Raw genomic sequence first — 17,074 nt, 5'->3', positions numbered from 1 at the left:
CCCAGGCGGTGCAGAAGGGCGGCGATCAGTGGGGTTAGCGTGAGGGTTAATGCTTGGTCGTATAGTTGTGGATGCTTGCGGAAGCTTGGGTTGAGGCCTTTCCGCCCTGGATTGGGAAAGGCATCCGCGGGGTGATGACGACGGGCATCGGCGAATTGGCTCGGAGGTCTTTTCTTAAGGATAATTGCGGATGGAAGGACTGGGGTGAGATGCGGTGGCATGGGTGATGAGTGATGGGTCGGAACCTCGCGGTGATGGAATGTGGGGGAGAGTTACCGAGGTACATCAATTTGGTACTGACGTAACAAGGCCTTGATCATCGAGAAAAGCAAGTGCGCAACCCTAGTGCGCGCATGCAGCAGAAGTGTAGGCCAAGAGCGCTACCAATCCATTGCCACATATCCACAAACATGCTATACGATAACGTGCATCTACATCTGCATCTACATGTGCATAAAGACCGATCGATCCGCCCACGACTCTCCCGTCGCATGCCAACACAAAACCATCGCATAACAAGTACCCGCCTATGAAGAAACAAACTCCGCTACATAACATCCTGTCGCCCTTAGGAATCTAAATGGCACAACCGATGCAGCCAGGGAAAACAACCATCGCAACATGCGCCGAAGGAAGGAGTGAAAGAATGTGGATGACAAGAAGCCAAACAGATATGCTAGAAAATGAGAATGACGAAGGATAGTCGTCGCGACATTGCTCACGCGCCAAACGCAGCTTCGCACCAAACACAGTGAACAACATAGACACGCCCCGAATCCCACAGAACTACTGCGGCGGATACGGATACCCAGACTGATAATACCCCGAGTTATCCGGGATAGTCGGAAAGCCATATTGCCCCCAATTGTTGAAGTCCTGAGCACCATCACCAATCATGACATCGCCAGCCCAGCCGTTGGGGAAAGTAGCAGCGCCGCAAATCTCCATGTTGACCTTTTGCTCCTGTAGCTCCTGAGGTCGTGCTTGTGGCCATGCTTGATAGACACCGTGTATTGGGACAGATGCGGGGGCTGGCACAGGGGATTGGTGGGGGTCAGACTGCTGGAAGGGACTTCTCAGGGGCTGCTGCTGAGAATTGGCGTATGGATATGGTTGGTAGGGGTGTTGTGGTGAAGTCTGTACTCCGGGGCGCATGTGAGAGGTTTGATCATAAGAAGGCGTACGGCCCCCGTGCGCGTAGGTTGATGGTTGGGTGACTGGCGGCGGAGCAGGAGGAGTTTGTTGACCATTGTGGTTGACAGCAGTGAAGCCGGATTGGTTACTGGACTTTTCTTCTGATGCACTTTGCAATTCATGCTTGACCGAAGCGGCGCTGGTAGGCAAGGTGCGCTCTGCGGAGTCTTCGTCATGCGTCAGTCTCGTATCCGCGAGGTCCTTATCCCTGTCGGGCCATTGTCCGTCGTTGTCGTTAGCGTTAGCAATGTCACCAAACTGCTTATGCGTTCTTTCGAAGAGCTGTGCATAGTCTTTCAGCCCACCGCTAGCGACGCCATCGCTGGAGTTGCTCTTTGGAGAATCGTCGATCTGGCCGCTCAGTTCTCGGTACTTCTTCTTCTCGCGGCGGTAATATCTTTGCCATTCTGCTAGTTGACTGAGCCACGAGCGGGCCATCTTGAAGCGACTCAGGATGCGTAGTAGGAAGCCGTTTGCGATATCATGGGCTCTAGGGTCTTTACGAGATGAGAGGGCGTCGTCCGGGTCCATGTGAGGAAAGTAATGGCAGTAGATGGCTGGGGTGGTTAGCAATGACCAACCAAATCACTGTTAGATACTTACTGCCTATTCCAACGGCAAAACAAGAGAAAGCTACCGTTGGCGTTTGTACTAAATTGCTATGAACTTGTGAGTTCTCGATAGTATGAAGTAGTGTTGTGAAGTCGAGGCAGGCCTTCCAACAGTCTTTGGCTTGCTTGATCCAGTAGTCAGGGTCAGGGGGTTTCTCATCAATTAGTGGCTCGTCCAACGGGCCGCGGGGGTACGTCAACGTCCATGGTGATGTGGGCATGTACTCTCTGTACAACCACACAAAACACAATGTGTACATTGCATGTATCGCAACGTATTTGCCGGGCGAGTTGTAGCTACGGTCGTCGTTGTTGTCCGAGGTTAGCTGGAGGTGATCAGGAAGGTCGCGCTTCAACTGCTTGAGTTTGTCCTCCAATTTCTTGAAGCCAGTCATTGCGCACCACGGTGGATTCTTGCCTTCTTGTCTACACGTTGTCAGCCAAATATCGCGGCGGGATGAATGAGGCAAACGGACCTTCTGCCGCGTTTACAGGACCATTGTGAGACTTCTCCGAAGATCACAACAACTTTGATGTACCATGTTAGTTCTGCCTCCCCCTCAGCAACTTCCCACCTTCCCCCGTCCAGGGCAGTGGCTCGATCTGCTCCGTCGTGGTCATTACGGCGTTCCTCAGCGTGTTTGTTCCATCGTTTCCTCCGCGCAGTATACATCGCATCGTCTTCACCCAGAAGCCTTGTTCTTGCTCTTTTTCCAAAATTGAATGCGCCATCGCTACAGACAAGTTGAGTTCTTTGAAGTTGATCGGGCGTAAGCATCCTCGGCCGATCCTCCCCCCAACTCAGATAGCAATCCATGAGGACGCAGCTCCAAAAGGTACGCCGCTGCGTCTCGCGAAGTATGAATTGGTCCTTTTCCGAAAGGCCCTTTTCACAGTCTTTCATTGGTGCAGGTAGTCCGCTTTCATCGACATCCAGGTGCGGGTACCCAAGGCATATGGCAGCTCTGATAGCAACGCCGATCTTCATCCAGCCCTCAGTACCTTGCAAATTGGTCCATTCATAATACCCCAACATGAGGAGTGTTTGGATCTTTTCCACATTCGGGGACCCAATGATGTCCGTTCCCATCTGCGTGCGAGTCGCTGATGCGTAGAATTCGGCAGTCCTGATCGGGTCATTACCCATTTGCGCTACGAGCTTGTCATGGAAACGAGCAGTCTGGGTAAGGAAGGCTAAGAGCAAAGGCGCATACACGCGCGGCGTTGGAGCTTGAGTCGGAGTCTTAACTTCAGATGAGCTGCCAGATGAAGGCGGCGGTCGCACAGAGCTGAGAAAAGTTCGCTTATGCAAGAAGGGGAAGTCGGTAGAGAAATGCTTCTCATAGATGTCAAACAACTCTTCCCAGACCTGGGAAGTAAGCAATGGTGATTGAAGAGCATCTTCAGGCGAGCCCAAGCCTTCTACCGAGCGTTGCGCTGTAGTCGACGTTGGTGCTAGCAACTTGCGTCGCTTCTTGGGCGGGGCCTGGGGGTGTCAGCGCTAGCACGTGATAAGCCCAGGACGTGAACTCAGCCACGAACGTTGATATGCAACACGACTAATGGAGTATTGGGAGACAAAAAAGGATGACTTACATCAAAATCGGCCGTGCTATCGCGGCGCACAGATCCTGTGCTGCTTGCGACCGCCGCGTGGTCCCAGGTACAGTCGCGGTTGGTATTCGCGCAAGCCTTGCACGTCGTGCCCTGACCGGTGTTTTCGCACTTGGTCTTGCTTCGGCGACATCTGGTACATGCAATCTGCGAGCGCATGCCTCGTTTTGCTGAGGGCTCAGCACTGCCGCCGCTGGCATCAAGGGGCCCGGGGGTCTGCTGCGGAGACGCCTTGACGGTAGATGGAGACAGCTGCGTTAGGGGAGACTGCAGTTGCTGATGCTGTCCGGGAGGAGATGGCGGCCGTTGATGTCGTTGTTGTGGTGGGTAAGCAGGCAGTGCAGTTAGCCGCGGTGCATTCTCTCCGGTCATGGGAAGATGCGCGACGGCGCCCAGCTCAGGCGGTGCGCGAATATTGGCGATGAGTGCAGGGAGTTCTGAGAACGGAGGTGGATGAAGAATGGCGGTGCTGCGAGGCTGCGCGCGTCTTGTTGATCGAGTCTTCGGGTGATGTTGCTGCGATGTGCGGGCCGGAGAGATGGGATGGTTGCCGGAAACGCCAGTCACGGGCTGGGGCCGAAGATTACCAGACGACGACGACAAGATGCAATGCAGGTCGGAGGTCTTGCGCAATCGTCGCGCATTCCAGGGCAGCAGGCAGCACAATCTGCGGTCGCCGGATCGTGTGGTTCCAGCGTTGGGTGCTGGCTGACGTCTGCCTTAGATGCTGCGGGCACACGGGTATTAACGTTGGACCTTCCCTTCCGACGGGACGAGAGCAACTTGGCGTTGGTCCTTGCAGCGAGTCCTGCCATAGCATACCGTGGTATTTAAGCGATCGCTTCATCCGACAAACTTACCAGTCACCGCGATTTCTCTGCCGGTCTGCCGTCATGACCTTATGCTTACCCTGACAGCCCACGGCCAGACACCCAGCGGCCCAGCTGTTGGCCGCCGCGCAGTCGCAGCAGCAACCTCCCACTTCACCAGCGGCCCGGTTAGAACCGCATCTCCATCTATCGCTAATCCCGCCTGGTCCGAGTCTCTCAAACGCCTCCCTCTCTGTTTGCTCCAGCACATGAGCTGTCGCACGCAGAACAGGCGCTGACACGTGGGTGGGCCTGCATGCAGTAGTAAGGTGTCGCGGAGCCTTATGGCGCACGTACAAATACGCCCAGTCGATTGCGTTTGGCTGTCAGCCAGGCGCTTCACCGTCACCTTACTCTAGTCCGTCAGAACCATGCCCATCGTCGCCAGCGCATGTCCCGCATGGTTGTATGCAAGGCTCCGAACGGTGCAACACCTTCACATGATGCGAGCCTCTCGTCTATCTTTTGCCCCTTCCAGCTAACTACGCATATCGCTACCTATGATATCGCCAGGCCGTGTTGGCCGGTAGACGTAGCCTCGTTGTCTTACTTCCGCGGGTCTGAAAGCGGCATCAATCTCGATGGCTCGGCCTTAGCATTTGCCTCTGCCCGGCAAATCACCTCGATGCGCTCCAACGACTCTGCGTCTCAACGACGTTGTAGATGAAAGGTGCCAGGGGTTCTCGACTACCCATGGGTACGCCGCACTCGTACGTCAGGCCAAATGGGACATTTCTCCCCTCGCCACGGTTAGCGAACTATGTCGCGCATGCGCATGCGACCAAGTTCAGCCTGACATTGATGAGTGAGATTTTCTGCAAGTGACCCAATCTGGCTGCTGCACGATCGGTGTAGACCTTGCATCTTATCTGCCCTCGGGCATATTATGTCGCACCCGTTGCGTCTGTCGAGACTGTGGTACATGGAGTCTAAATCAAGTTTTGATCATTCTATCGCCTATGGCGGGAGGTGGCCAGGAGGTATTTAATGTACTTTGATGGGTCATGTAAACTTCGAAAAGCTGCTTGTAGCCTTCAGCCTCTTACACTTGGTCCGCTTCTGATCCCTGGAGCCTATGCGAGGCAACTACAGCCTATCTATCCCTCCTGATGTATCCTGGGTACGACGCGCTCGGACCACGTCCAATCGTCGCATTCGCCGTGGAAGGGCGATCTTGACGACGTTGGCCCATGATCTTAGCCATCTGATCGCGAGTCGCCTGGATAGCGGCGGCGACCTTGGACTGCGGTTTACCAGTCTCGACCTTGATGAGATCTTGGTTAGGATTCTCATCGATCTTGACCGCGGGCTTCTTCGTCTCGACCGACTTGGCCTCGGACGATACAGACGAGACGACTTGAGACCGCGCAGCCGGAGAAGGCTTCTTGGTGAAAGTAGGCATGGTGAAGCCAAAAGACGGGACGGCGACGTGTTTGCTGTGGTACTGTTGGTATGCCATCCCTATTGAGGTAAATTGAAAGCAACTTACGGCTCCTCTGGAGTCTTCACATCATCTCCGGGTGACTTTGATGTCGGCTTAGAAGACCAGCGAGAGCTGCCGAGGCCAGACATATCGTTGATCTACTGGGTGTTAGTACCGCATACCGCATACAAGACGCGTTCGACAGTACGCATACCTTTGTGTGTTCGTAATGTAGTCGTCAATGTATATACTAGTCTGAGCGTTTTGGTTCCCGAAATGTTGTTGCAGGTAGTAAGAAGAGAGAAGAAAGCCAGATCGACAAGATTATATACACCGAGGACCTCCTAGCGTACTCGTCTTCACCTTGAAAGAGCGTGAAATCGGAGTGAAGGCATCCGCGGTGACGCAGGAATTTACTGCGATATCAGAGATATTGACGCGGTGACGCAGGATTTTATACCATCGGGGAACGAGGAGTGTTTGCTACTGATACTCATAACACTCTCATGCGCCACTTTCCTCTCAGCGTGACAGCCCGCACCTACCACTTCTCAACCGCAGGCCTAAGATCAATCTCCCACGTAAAGTTCGTCTTTGGCTGGGTGTGCAACCACCAATAATCATTCGCAATCTGTCCACACATCAGCTTCAAGCATCTCCTCACCGTCGAACTATTACTCACTGCATCAGCACTCAACTTCGCCTCCTTAGGCATATCCTTCAACCACTCCTTCGTCCTCGGAATATCAATAACCCCATCAATAATCGCATGAGCGACGTGAACCTGCACATTAACACTGCATTAGCAAACCATATCCCCAGGTACAACCCAAAGAAAAACGACTGAATACTCACACCCTGCGGTCCAAACTCCCGCGCAAGGCTCTGACTCAGCGCCCTCAACGCCCACTTCCCCGTCGAGAAACTCGCCATTTGCGCATTACTCTTCACACTCGCCGTGGCCCCCGTAAAGATAAGACTAGGCGGGTGTTCACTCCCCCTCTCCACGCCCTTCAGCAACAACGGCAAGAAAGTCTGCGAGAAAAGCACTCCACCCATACCACTAACACCCAAACTCTTCTCAAAAGTCTCAACCGGAATCTCCAAAAACGGCTTCCGCATAAACGCACCAGAAGCATTGAAAATCGCTGCTGCGGCTGCGACGTCGTCGCCGAACTCTTTCTTGATCGCGGCGGCAGCTGAAGACAGGCTAGAAGAAGAGGACACGTCTGTGGCGATACCAATGGCTTTGCCGCCAGCTTTGTTTATTTCCTCGGCGAGAGAAGAGAAGGATTCGGGGGTGCGGGCGAGGAGCACGACGGAGTAGGTTTGGCTGAATTTGCGGGCGACGGAGGCGCCGGTTCCGGGACCAACACCAGCAACGATAGCGATGAGTTTGGATTTGGGGGACATCGCTGGGTTTGGCTGGGTTCCGGGGGATGGCAGGTTGAGTTGGTATGGGGATGTTGGGTGGGTGGGTGTGAAGGGGATCAGTAGTCGAGGAGGATGGGTGTGCTATGTAACGAACAAACGTAACAATGGTCTTATATCTTGCTACAGTCCTCGGTACCTTGGTTTGCTGTTTAGTAAACCTCCTCGAGATTTGAAATGGGAAATGTTGCAAGGCTGATTGCATAACATGCGGAGATAGCTAGAGCGCGAGGTGCGTCATGATTAATAAGCCACCCCCTCTCTCACATGTATGTACACCATGCCACACTCTCCACATACTCACAGAACTCATCAGTTCATGGTAAACAGCAGTATGACTGATTTAACGTATCTTCGTTGATGCATGACTCTACTCTACTCCATCCAGATCACTTGGACCCCTACGCCCTCCCCGCCCTACCCACCTGGATCATCTCCCCAGTAGGTTTATCGTCGCTCCTAAGGACCGGCCAGCTAGCTCCATCGGCCTTGACTAGCGTCATCTCGAGCTTCGTGCCTAGTATCCTGAACTTGCTCTCTTCCGGCTTGATAGTCGAGAAGAGGGGGAATTCGGTTTGGTAGCGCTTGCTGTCTGAGGTGGGGAGATCGAGCTTGACGTGTGTGGGTTGGAAGTCGACGACGGCGGTTGCTTTGTCAATTTTCTTGAGGTAGAGGGATGCGACGACGGAGGTGGCGGTTTGGTAGTAGTCGTGTCTGAGTGTGGGGTTAGTAGATGGTCTTGTATGGTCTTAATGGGAGACGTACCGAACTGTCTCTAGTTTCTCCTCGCCCTCCTTCTTCTTGCCGCTGCCGATGAACAAATGTCGGTCTTTTGTCTTGCACCCCTCAATCTTCATGAACTGATCAAACTCCATGACCCGCCTCTTACAGCAACTCCACCCCTTGCTGCCCTCGTGGAAGATGGGCGCACCAGGGTGGTGTATGCAGCTCTCTCCGTCCCTATCGCCTCCCTTGTGTGTCGCGCCGCATCCTTTCCTCCGACATGTCGTGCCCTCCTTGATCTCCAGACTCGGGTCGTCGTCTTCGGATTCTGGCGGCGGCGCCGGTGAAGCGCTTGGCTTGGGCGTGGCTTGTGCTGTGGGTAATCGGGGAGCGGGCGCGGGGAGGGATTCCTCGAGCGATCCGAGGTTGACTTGGGTGTCATTGGGCACGTCGGGGGCTTTGACGGGCTCAGGCTTGGGCGTGTCGTCGACGTCGGAGTGCTTGCCCTTTGTGCACGGCTCGATTGCGAGGAACTCGTCAAAGGTCAAGACGCGTGGTTTGCAGCATTCCCAGCCTGGGGAATCGCATTAGCACCTTCTCTGATCTTGTCGATATACGCGTTGGTGGTGCTGACCTACCTTTCTGCCCCTCATGGAATTTGGGTGGGCCGGGATGGTAAACACACTCTTCGTTCTCGTCCTCGTACGTCTTGCCGCAGCCCTTGTGAACACACTTCTTCGCCATAATTGTCGGTTTCTGTGAATAACGCGCTTAACGAGTGGAGAGAAAGGTCGGATGCGCGCTGCTTGTCGTGTTGCGATGCCCCAGATTTTGTTCCGAACATTCTGGAAATCAGCCGTCATCATAGGGTCCAAGCGCGAAGCTTAATCGATATCCTGGCAGTTGAAGCTTTCCATCTTCGAATTGCTGTCGCGTCAACACGAGTTTCCCCGCCTGTACTGCACGCTCGTAGTCATCGGTATTGAGAGAGTGTGTGGGTTGTCAACACGTCGCCGCCATGTTCCGCGCCACATCCCGTCTCCTCGCTTGCCGCATCACCTTCTTCACCCGAACTCCATGCGGCCTATGCGACACGGCCAAAGCAGTCGTGCAGAACGTCAAGGCGAAGAGGCCTTTTGATTACGACGAGATCAATGTCATGGACGCAGGGCAAGAGAAATGGAAGGGCACGTACGAGTTTGATACTCCGGTGGTAAGCCGACCCGGACCACGGATCTATATATGCGTGTAATGCACAGAGTACCTGAATGTTCAACTAGATCCACATCGACAAGGCCGAAGCCAAGGAGACGACTACGTCGTCGCTAAAGCTTATGCATCGTTTCAAGGAAGAGGACGTGATTAAGGTCATGGATCAAGCTGAGCAATCCTGAAGCCTCATCACATCTACCTAAGCCAGACTTCTTCTCCATCTGGGACCGCTCGCTACATTCTCCGCCATGTTATGTCGAAGGCGCGTGGTGGAAAAGAGCTTTTACCCGCTTGGTCGCTTGATCGAATAGACCTGTCTTCGGTCTCCCAGGCCCATCTGGTACGCCTTTTGTATCGCTCTTCTCCTCCACCATCGTCGTCGTGGATGGCTCTACCTCCGCATCTGTCGGCTCCTCTTCCTTCTTCCTCAACACCTGCCACTCCTCTCCCTTCTCCTCCACGACCACACCCTTAACCCTCCTCCCCCTCCCGCCATACCCCTTCTGATTCGACACAACCAACACCCCCGTCCCCTCATCCCTCCACGCACAACTGTAATGCGTATGTCCAAACGCCCACACCTTCACCACCGGCGACGTCCAACACACCTCCCTCGACAAATCAGTCACGAACCCTGAATTCATCGAACTAGCCGCGTGCCGCGGATCCGTCGCGCGGGCATCAACAGTCGGGCAGTGGTGTGTGGCGATGATCACGCTGCGGTGCGGTGCGGTGGTTTGAATATGTTGGACTTGCGCGTTAAGCCACTCCAAATCCTGCGCATGCTCCTCGCAACTTCTTTCCGGCGACCACTTCTGTATACCGCGCTCTTCATTGTAATCAGTCATCCTGGATCCCACCTCAGCGGCCTGCTCGGGTTGGATGTTGCTCCAGAGTGTGCATCCTAGTATCGACACTTTCTCATTGAGATCGAACCGGTCGCGGCACAACAGGCGAAAACGACCACCGTATTCCCGCCTCGCTAGTTGCTCGAACTCTCGCATTCGTTCGACGGCATACTCGAAAGTCGTGTGGTACGCTTCGTGATTGCCGAGGACGTAGAAGATACGACACCCGCGGTTTCTGTCAAGGAGATCGCACAGAAAGACAAAGAGGTTTTCGTGGATGACTAGGCCTATGTCTCCTAATAGGAAGAGTGCGCTGCCGTTGACTGTCAGGTTGATGTTTAAGTACTGTGGGTTGTTCATGGGGGTTTCAAGGTGGAGGTCGGAGACGATTTGGAATTGCGGCGCGAAGAAAGTCATCTTGGAGTTTGTGTGTTGTGTGTGGCGTGGACAGTTGTTCGAGCGGAATATCTTAATGAGTCGAGGGATGCGCTAGTAATGGGCTTGTAGCATCCAAGGTTGGTAGTGGGGTCTTTGGGTGACCAATCGACGGTTAGGCGATATAGGACATGAAAGTCAGGCACGACCACGAAGAGACCCTCTCACTCATGTGCATCAGGCATCACATTCCCGCTCCAAGGCCTCACCCGCTCCACCGGCCACCTCTTCCATCAACTCCATCTCTTCGACCGGCACAATGCGCTCAGCCTGGACACGAAGCTGCTCCGGATTCCAGGGCCCTTCATAAGGCAGTCTGCGCCAAAGTAATGCGATGGCTTCGCGAGGGGTGGCAGAAGGACGGCAGCGGAGGGTTGTGAGGTATCAAGCGAGGACTATGGATGTGTCGAATGTGAGCTTTGCGGCGACGCTTAAACCGTGAACTTGGGGGCGTGAGGGTATTGCGACGGTCATGCAGTTAATGAGGTGGGCAGCATAGTGTATGACCGCTTTGAAGCTGCCAAGATGCGCATCGAATGGTCTTTAACGCGCGGAGTGCACACACGCCGTTACTACCCAGGTACTTATGCAAACTGGGAGCTCGTTACGAGATACGCATCACGAACGATCGCCGAAGGAGCCCGGTGACCTTTTCCTTCGTCACATCAATCGTGCACGCCCGCGCACTTCCTTATACCTAGGTTCATACCGGGGTCTGCCCTCTATGCATAAAGGTGCACGTTGTAGACGGTTCCTTGTAGTAAGTTACGTGCAGGCGTATTTCGTACATGCGGCGTACAGGTCGTTTAGCGGTTGGCTCGGGCGCTCGTCGCGGGGCTACCAACGGCCAACGGCTGCCGAGATGCGATTCGCGGAGTGCCGTGCCTAACGTCTCTGTCTTTCGCACTGGACACTGAGGGGTCTTCTCTGTCTTCCGCGCTCGAGCCTGAGGGGTCTTTTCGCCAGGACAACCTTGGGGATGGATCTTCGGTAACGGTGGTTTGACCCACTTGGTACGACATACGAGCGGGACGGAAACATCCGACGGTTCTGACGGTTCTGGATGATGGCTGGGAACGTCGCGGGCGCAGCACGGCGGTGAGAACGGCGAGCTGGAGCTTTCACCAGAATAATATCGGAGATTGCATTACCAAGGTTTTGGAGGGTAGTCGTATCTCGCATAGGAAAAAAGGGATTTACCATCTCCTATATAGGTATATGCGATGACTGCTCTACATTTAGTCGCATTAGTCTACCTTTTCTTCATTCATTTCTTTACTACATTCGTTCAGTCCTTATCGAGGACCCCCCACCATATCATGGGTTTCTCTCAACTGGCCCTGCTGGCTTGCCTAACAGTTGCAGAAGCGGCAACAACACCAAGATTCCATTCACTACAGCCTGTGCGACGAGCAGACGACAGCCTGCCGGCGATTTTCGGTTCAAATGGCACTACTACCCTCAAAGGGACTACTAGTTCCCCAGACGTGGTCATTCTTGACTACGGTGCTAACGTCGAAGGCCATCCCACTTTCGAAGTCCTTTCAGCTACTGGCGACACTTCCGGTCTAGAGATCACGTATAGCGAGACTAGAGCGGTATTGGACGCTTTCTACACCGTAAGTCTTACGCCGCACGTGATTTTGGAACTCATACTGATTCATTATGCAGAGCGATGGTCCGATCGCCTTGGCCGCAGCTATGGACACCTACAGAGTCAATCAGTACAATGTCACTGGGCCCATGATACATACCAATCGCCTCATTCAGGGAGGCTTCAGATACCAGAAGCTCAACCTCTCGACAACAGGCGAGCTGGTCTTGAGGAACGTCGGTGTGAGGCCTACAATCGCGAACATACCCCTTGATCAACTGCCGGGATACTTTGAGACCTCGGATGAGGACCTCAATCGGATCTGGAAGGTTGGAGCGCGGACAGTTCAATTAAACGACATTCCTGCGCACTCCATTCCGGCGTTCTGGCAGGTCTCCTCCGAAGGTTCTCTGGTAGAGAGCCAAGCCCCTCAAGTTCTGTCAGGCGGCGCCGCTGCTGGACTGATGAGTTACCAGCTTGCATTCGAAGTCAAGCCTGTCGTCAAAGGGTTTGGATTCTCCGTACTGGCTGACACTCTCAACTCCGGAATCTACATCTTCTGCAATATTGCCAACGGATCGATCTCCGCACACTTCGGATCCACTGAAGATTCTCCTCCACTTGCATTCGCAAGATTGCCAGCGAACATAACCCTTGGTAGCTGGCACAAAGTGGAAGCTACTGTGAATACGACTAGCATCGCGGTATCTTTCAACCAAGTTCCGGTTCTTCAGTTTTCGCAGACTTCTGTATTCTTCGGATCCTTTGGATTGGGCGCGTCATTCGGCCACTCTGCCGTTTTCCGCAACCTGTCCGTTACGACACCGACAGGTCAATCGATTTATTGCGCATCGTTGACAGACGAGGCGTTCTTGTCGGACTTTCTGATGGGCACAAACCCGCACGATACAACGGTTGACGGCTCGAAACGCGACCGCATTGCGTATGCAGGCGATCTGGACATTGCGCTCGTGTCCTCGCTGTCGAGCACCAACGGCATCAGCTACATCAAAGGCACGCTCGATCTTCTCGGTTCCTTCCAACTGACCCCAGGGTTCTTCGCACCCACTGCAAAGATCCAACAAGAGCCACTTTCCGCTCCGGTCGATGCCAATGTCACTGGTCTGATTGGCTACTCCTTCAACCTCCTCACCGCAGCTGCCAACTTCTACATGCGCACCGGCGATGTCGATATGCCAAAGAAGTGGGCACCCAAAGCTGTACGCATGTTGGACTGGGCACACTCTCAAGTCCTGCCCGAAAGCGGGTTGTTGAACATCACCAACCCTGCCTTGGGCGGCGACTGGAATTACTACGACCCGTCACAGGCGGGTGTTGTAACCAAGTTTAACATGGTCTACGCATACGCACTCCAGGAGTGCATCAGGCTCCTTGCAGACGGTGGCATCGACACCAAGCCCTACATTACCCGCCTTGATGCTCTGCGCATCGCGATTGACCAGAACCTCTGGTCGAATGAACTCAACGCCTACTACCTCTCCCAGTCCATCAACAACAGCTTCGCACAGGACTCGAATACCCTGGCCATTCTCGCTGGCGTGACCAGGTTCAACCACACGTCATCCCGCGTTCTGAGCACCCTCAAGCAGCTTTCAACACCAAAAGGCCCTCTTGCTTTCTCGAACGGAACTATCGCAGCCGGGTTCTCAAAGTTCATCAGTCCCTACGCAAGCGCCTATCACCTTCGTGCCGCATTCGAGGCCGACGACAGCGAGACGACCATGGATCTGCTTAAAAGCTTATGGGCGCCCATGGCCGACCCGAAGGGAGCCAACTACACGGGATGCTTCTGGGAGACTCTGGACGCAGCCGGTGCGCCTGCGCTGGGGAGGGGAACTAGCCTCTGCCACGGTTGGGCTGCAGGTCCCACTGGGGAGCTCAGCGATCATGTCTTGGGGGTGAAGCCCGTAACTCCAGGGTATACCGAATGGCGAGTCGCTCCTGTTACGCTGGACTTGAAGTGGGCTAGGGGCAGAGTCCCCGTGCCCGGGGGTGAGATCTCCGTCGCTTGGAATGCTACTGGGCGTGTTATTACTAGGTTGGAAGTGATGAGCCCTAATTGTACTTCGGGTACGGTTGTCCTACCTCTGTCGTCGCAGAAAGGATATGTTGGAGGCACTTTCAAGGTGAATGGGGAGGTTGTGGCGAGAAACGCGACATTCAAAGTTGCAGGGGGAAAGCCTTTTGTTCTCACATACGATGTCTAGCCTCCGCAGTGTGATTCAGTCCTGTTCCGAAAACCTTGGGCGTTAGCTTGATGCGAACGTTGTACAAAATTGTAGATGTAATCAAAATTTTAATCCGACCCTGACTGCACTAGTATTCCTGTGAAGCAAGCCCATCGCAGCGCGATATTGTTTAGCAAATAAGAAGTCCAATCGTTAGTTTGTTATATGTACTAGAATCGCATTTGCGGCCAGTACCTGTGCCTTGATGTGGGTAAGCAGGGTCTTCTTTGAGTTTAGGTATGAGGAAGCTTGCCTGCTTACTTGAGACGACGAGGTTGTTTCTCGTCACACTTTACGCGACGTTTTCTGGTGTCTGTTGGTAAGCTTTGACAATGCCATCGCGGAGTGCGATGAGGATAAGTGATGCGATAGCCATACCGCGTCGATGTTGATGACACGAGATGGATGGCTCCACAAAATCCGGCAGGGCGTCGTATCCGCCGCAACTCAAACGCCCTTGACTCATCTCTTCATGAAGGATGTTCACGCCAACACGCTCAAAAGCCACTTTTTATGCTGCAATGCATCGTCCACATCTCCTTAACATACATTCTTTTCAAGATCGTGACGTGTAAAAGCAGGAAAGGTGTATTGCCGTTCCCCATCAACCCGCATCACCTAGCGCGTCCCAGTGTGGGGTAAACCTCTCCACGCGGCAGTACCCCTCTCGTACCTACAAAAGCCATGACGATACCGCACGCCCTACGAAGAGCCACAACATTAAACATCCACCAAGCAAAACCCCACGCAGTCTTCACAAGTCGTGTTTCTTTCTTCTCAGGAAACAGACAATTCGCATCTTATCCCCGCAACATGAACACCCTGCAAGAAGCAAGCCGGGTATACAAGGCCTTCCAGAAAGGAGGGCCGACTTTCGGAGGATGGCAGGTAAACAACACACAACGCGAAGTTGACTTAACGTCAAGGCTGATGGTGTGACAGATGCTTCCAGGCACGAATCACGCGCGGGCAATTGCTCGTTCAGGCGTTGATTGGATATGCGTCGACACCGAACATGGCAACATCAACGACAGCCAAATGCACGAAGCCGTAACCGCCATCGCCCACGCGGGCGTAAGCCCTCTCGTCCGCATCGCCGCGAACGAACCCTGGATGGTAAAACGTAAGTTACCTTTACCACCTTCTCCCCCATTCCAAAGTCTCCAAGTGGCATCTAACACCACCCCAGGCGCCCTCGACAGTGGCGCCCACGGCGTCATAGTCCCGCTCATCTACACCGTTGACGACGCCAAAAAACTCGTTTCCTCCGCCAAATTCCCGCCAGAAGGAACGCGCGGCTTCGGCTCACCGCTACCAACCCAGTGTTTCTCAAACGAACCACTAACCTACTACCTGCGCCACGCAAACACTTCGCTCCTTACCATTGTGCAGATAGAAACAGCGTCGGCACTAGCCTGCTGCCGTGAAATCGCCGCCTTGCCCGGCGTTGACTGTTTGCTGATCGGGCCCTTTGATCTTGGTAACAACATTGGTCATCCTATTTTGACTCCGACTATGGATAAGGAGCTGGAAGACGCGATTGAGACAATCAAGGAGGCGGCGCATGCGGAGGGGAAGAAGGTGGCTATGTATTGCAACTCGGGCGAGGATGCGAGGGGGTATGTGGAGAGGGGGTTTGATATGGTAAGTGTGTTGACAGATCAGATGGGGATTACGGGGGCGTTTGAGAGGAGTTTGGGGGTTGCGAGTGGGAAGGTTGAGGGGAGTGGGGTCAAGGGGGTGAAGGGGTATGATGGGAAGTAAATGCGGAAGCGATGTATTGAAGAGCTGATCCCACGATGGATTATCTACTTGAGACACCATGTTCTTGTGATAGAAGCACGATAGATGCAGCGATGTAGTCGCAAAAGCCGATTTGTATTTGCTGTAGTTGGGTGTCGGAGGTCGCGAAGATGCTCAGGCGTGGCGTGACAGTACGCCACTCACACACCTGATTGTGTATCGTTCGGGTCGCCTTCTCCGTGTCTGACGAAACGACGTGTCGTCCTTAGCGCATATGGCTTGATAGCATACCCGTTTGCCGCCTGCCGGAATCGATTCGAGGAAATCCCGTAGCAAACGATATTATCGATCCAATCTTGGTCCCACTGCTCGTCGCTCCAATCTTTGCGTTCGAACAAAAACGCATCTGAATCCCAAGGCTCACCTACGTCCCCTTTAAACTTGACGACTGACGAGCCTTCTACTATCTCGCGGATCATCTTTGCAAAGTTGGTGGGGAGAGCCAACCAGAAATAGTAATCCAGCGTATGTGACCTAGGAGGTGGGTCCTGTTTCAGAAGCCGATATTGCTCGAGTCGCGCCTCCTGCGTAGCCGCAGCGTACTTGATCAGTTTCCAGATCTCGGAGATCTCTCTGGTCGAGCCATCGATGACTGAGCTGAAGGAATGGAGTGGCATCCCGCATGACAATAGCTCATAGGCCTCTTCGATCCAAGGAATCAGTACCCAGAAACATTCCGTAGGTTTCAGCCAGTTAAATTCGAGATCGGGAACGAATGTATCGGACCATATAAAGCCTTCCGGGTGTAGGTTATTGAACAGGTCAATGCATCTTTCTATATGAAGGTTTGGGTTCTCGAGACAGAAGGGAATTAGGCCGCGGGCATGAAGTTCAGGCCGAAACACCTATTTGAAGGTCTCGTTCAATATGAGGTTGCGCAAGTTATACCTTCGTTGCGTTGACATCTGCCGTACTGTTAACGTTAGTGGATATCCGTTGGAAGGCACATCGGCAGTAGAAATGGGGACTGTTCGAATTACAGAAGTCAATTACGATCGACGCCGCAGAGAAGAACCATCATTCCGCAGCTGCTATCATGTGAGTATTCATACCCGGAAAGTAGAAGAC

At 53.7% G+C, this 17,074-nt stretch overlaps 6 protein-coding genes across 6 annotated transcripts; 3 read left to right on the top strand and 3 right to left on the bottom strand.

Annotated features, from left to right (window-relative positions):
• Positions 1-786: 786 nt before the first annotated feature.
• Positions 787-2,200, bottom strand: J4E90_006292 (uncharacterized protein; the record flags this gene model as incomplete). The annotated part of the gene is made up of 2 exons (XM_051435839.1): positions 787-1,751; positions 1,918-2,200. 2 exons carry the CDS (start codon positions 2,198-2,200, stop codon positions 787-789), a joined length of 1,248 nt encoding a protein of 415 aa, XP_051290697.1.
• Positions 2,201-5,381: 3,181 nt separating this feature from the next.
• J4E90_006291 (uncharacterized protein) lies at positions 5,382-7,124 on the bottom strand (the record flags this gene model as incomplete). Its single annotated transcript, XM_051435838.1, has 5 exons — positions 5,382-5,724; positions 5,778-5,843; positions 6,257-6,342; positions 6,394-6,495; positions 6,567-7,124. The coding sequence occupies 5 exons, from the start codon at positions 7,122-7,124 to the stop codon at positions 5,382-5,384; spliced, it is 1,155 nt and encodes a 384-aa protein (XP_051290696.1).
• Positions 7,125-7,543: 419 nt separating this feature from the next.
• J4E90_006290 (uncharacterized protein) lies at positions 7,544-8,609 on the bottom strand (the record flags this gene model as incomplete). The annotated part of the gene is made up of 3 exons (XM_051435837.1): positions 7,544-7,856; positions 7,908-8,439; positions 8,504-8,609. 3 exons carry the CDS (start codon positions 8,607-8,609, stop codon positions 7,544-7,546), a joined length of 951 nt encoding a protein of 316 aa, XP_051290695.1.
• A 274-nt stretch (positions 8,610-8,883) lies between these two features.
• J4E90_006289 (uncharacterized protein) lies at positions 8,884-9,259 on the top strand (the record flags this gene model as incomplete). The annotated part of the gene is made up of 2 exons (XM_051435836.1): positions 8,884-9,078; positions 9,146-9,259. The coding sequence occupies 2 exons, from the start codon at positions 8,884-8,886 to the stop codon at positions 9,257-9,259; spliced, it is 309 nt and encodes a 102-aa protein (XP_051290694.1).
• Positions 9,260-11,679: 2,420 nt separating this feature from the next.
• On the top strand, positions 11,680-14,182 carry J4E90_006288 (uncharacterized protein; the record flags this gene model as incomplete). Its single annotated transcript, XM_051435835.1, has 2 exons — positions 11,680-11,683; positions 12,060-14,182. 2 exons carry the CDS (start codon positions 11,680-11,682, stop codon positions 14,180-14,182), a joined length of 2,127 nt encoding a protein of 708 aa, XP_051290693.1.
• An 834-nt stretch (positions 14,183-15,016) lies between these two features.
• J4E90_006287 (uncharacterized protein) lies at positions 15,017-15,967 on the top strand (the record flags this gene model as incomplete). The annotated part of the gene is made up of 3 exons (XM_051435834.1): positions 15,017-15,091; positions 15,146-15,326; positions 15,393-15,967. 3 exons carry the CDS (start codon positions 15,017-15,019, stop codon positions 15,965-15,967), a joined length of 831 nt encoding a protein of 276 aa, XP_051290692.1.
• Between the last annotated feature and the right edge of the window lie 1,107 nt (positions 15,968-17,074).

Source organism: Alternaria incomplexa, assembly GCF_024043165.1.
Source record: "Alternaria incomplexa strain BMP 0042 chromosome Unknown scaffold_8, whole genome shotgun sequence".
In the NCBI taxonomy this organism is placed as follows: Eukaryota; Fungi; Ascomycota; class Dothideomycetes; order Pleosporales; family Pleosporaceae; genus Alternaria; species Alternaria incomplexa.
This window is presented reverse-complemented; position numbering and strand designations above follow the sequence as displayed.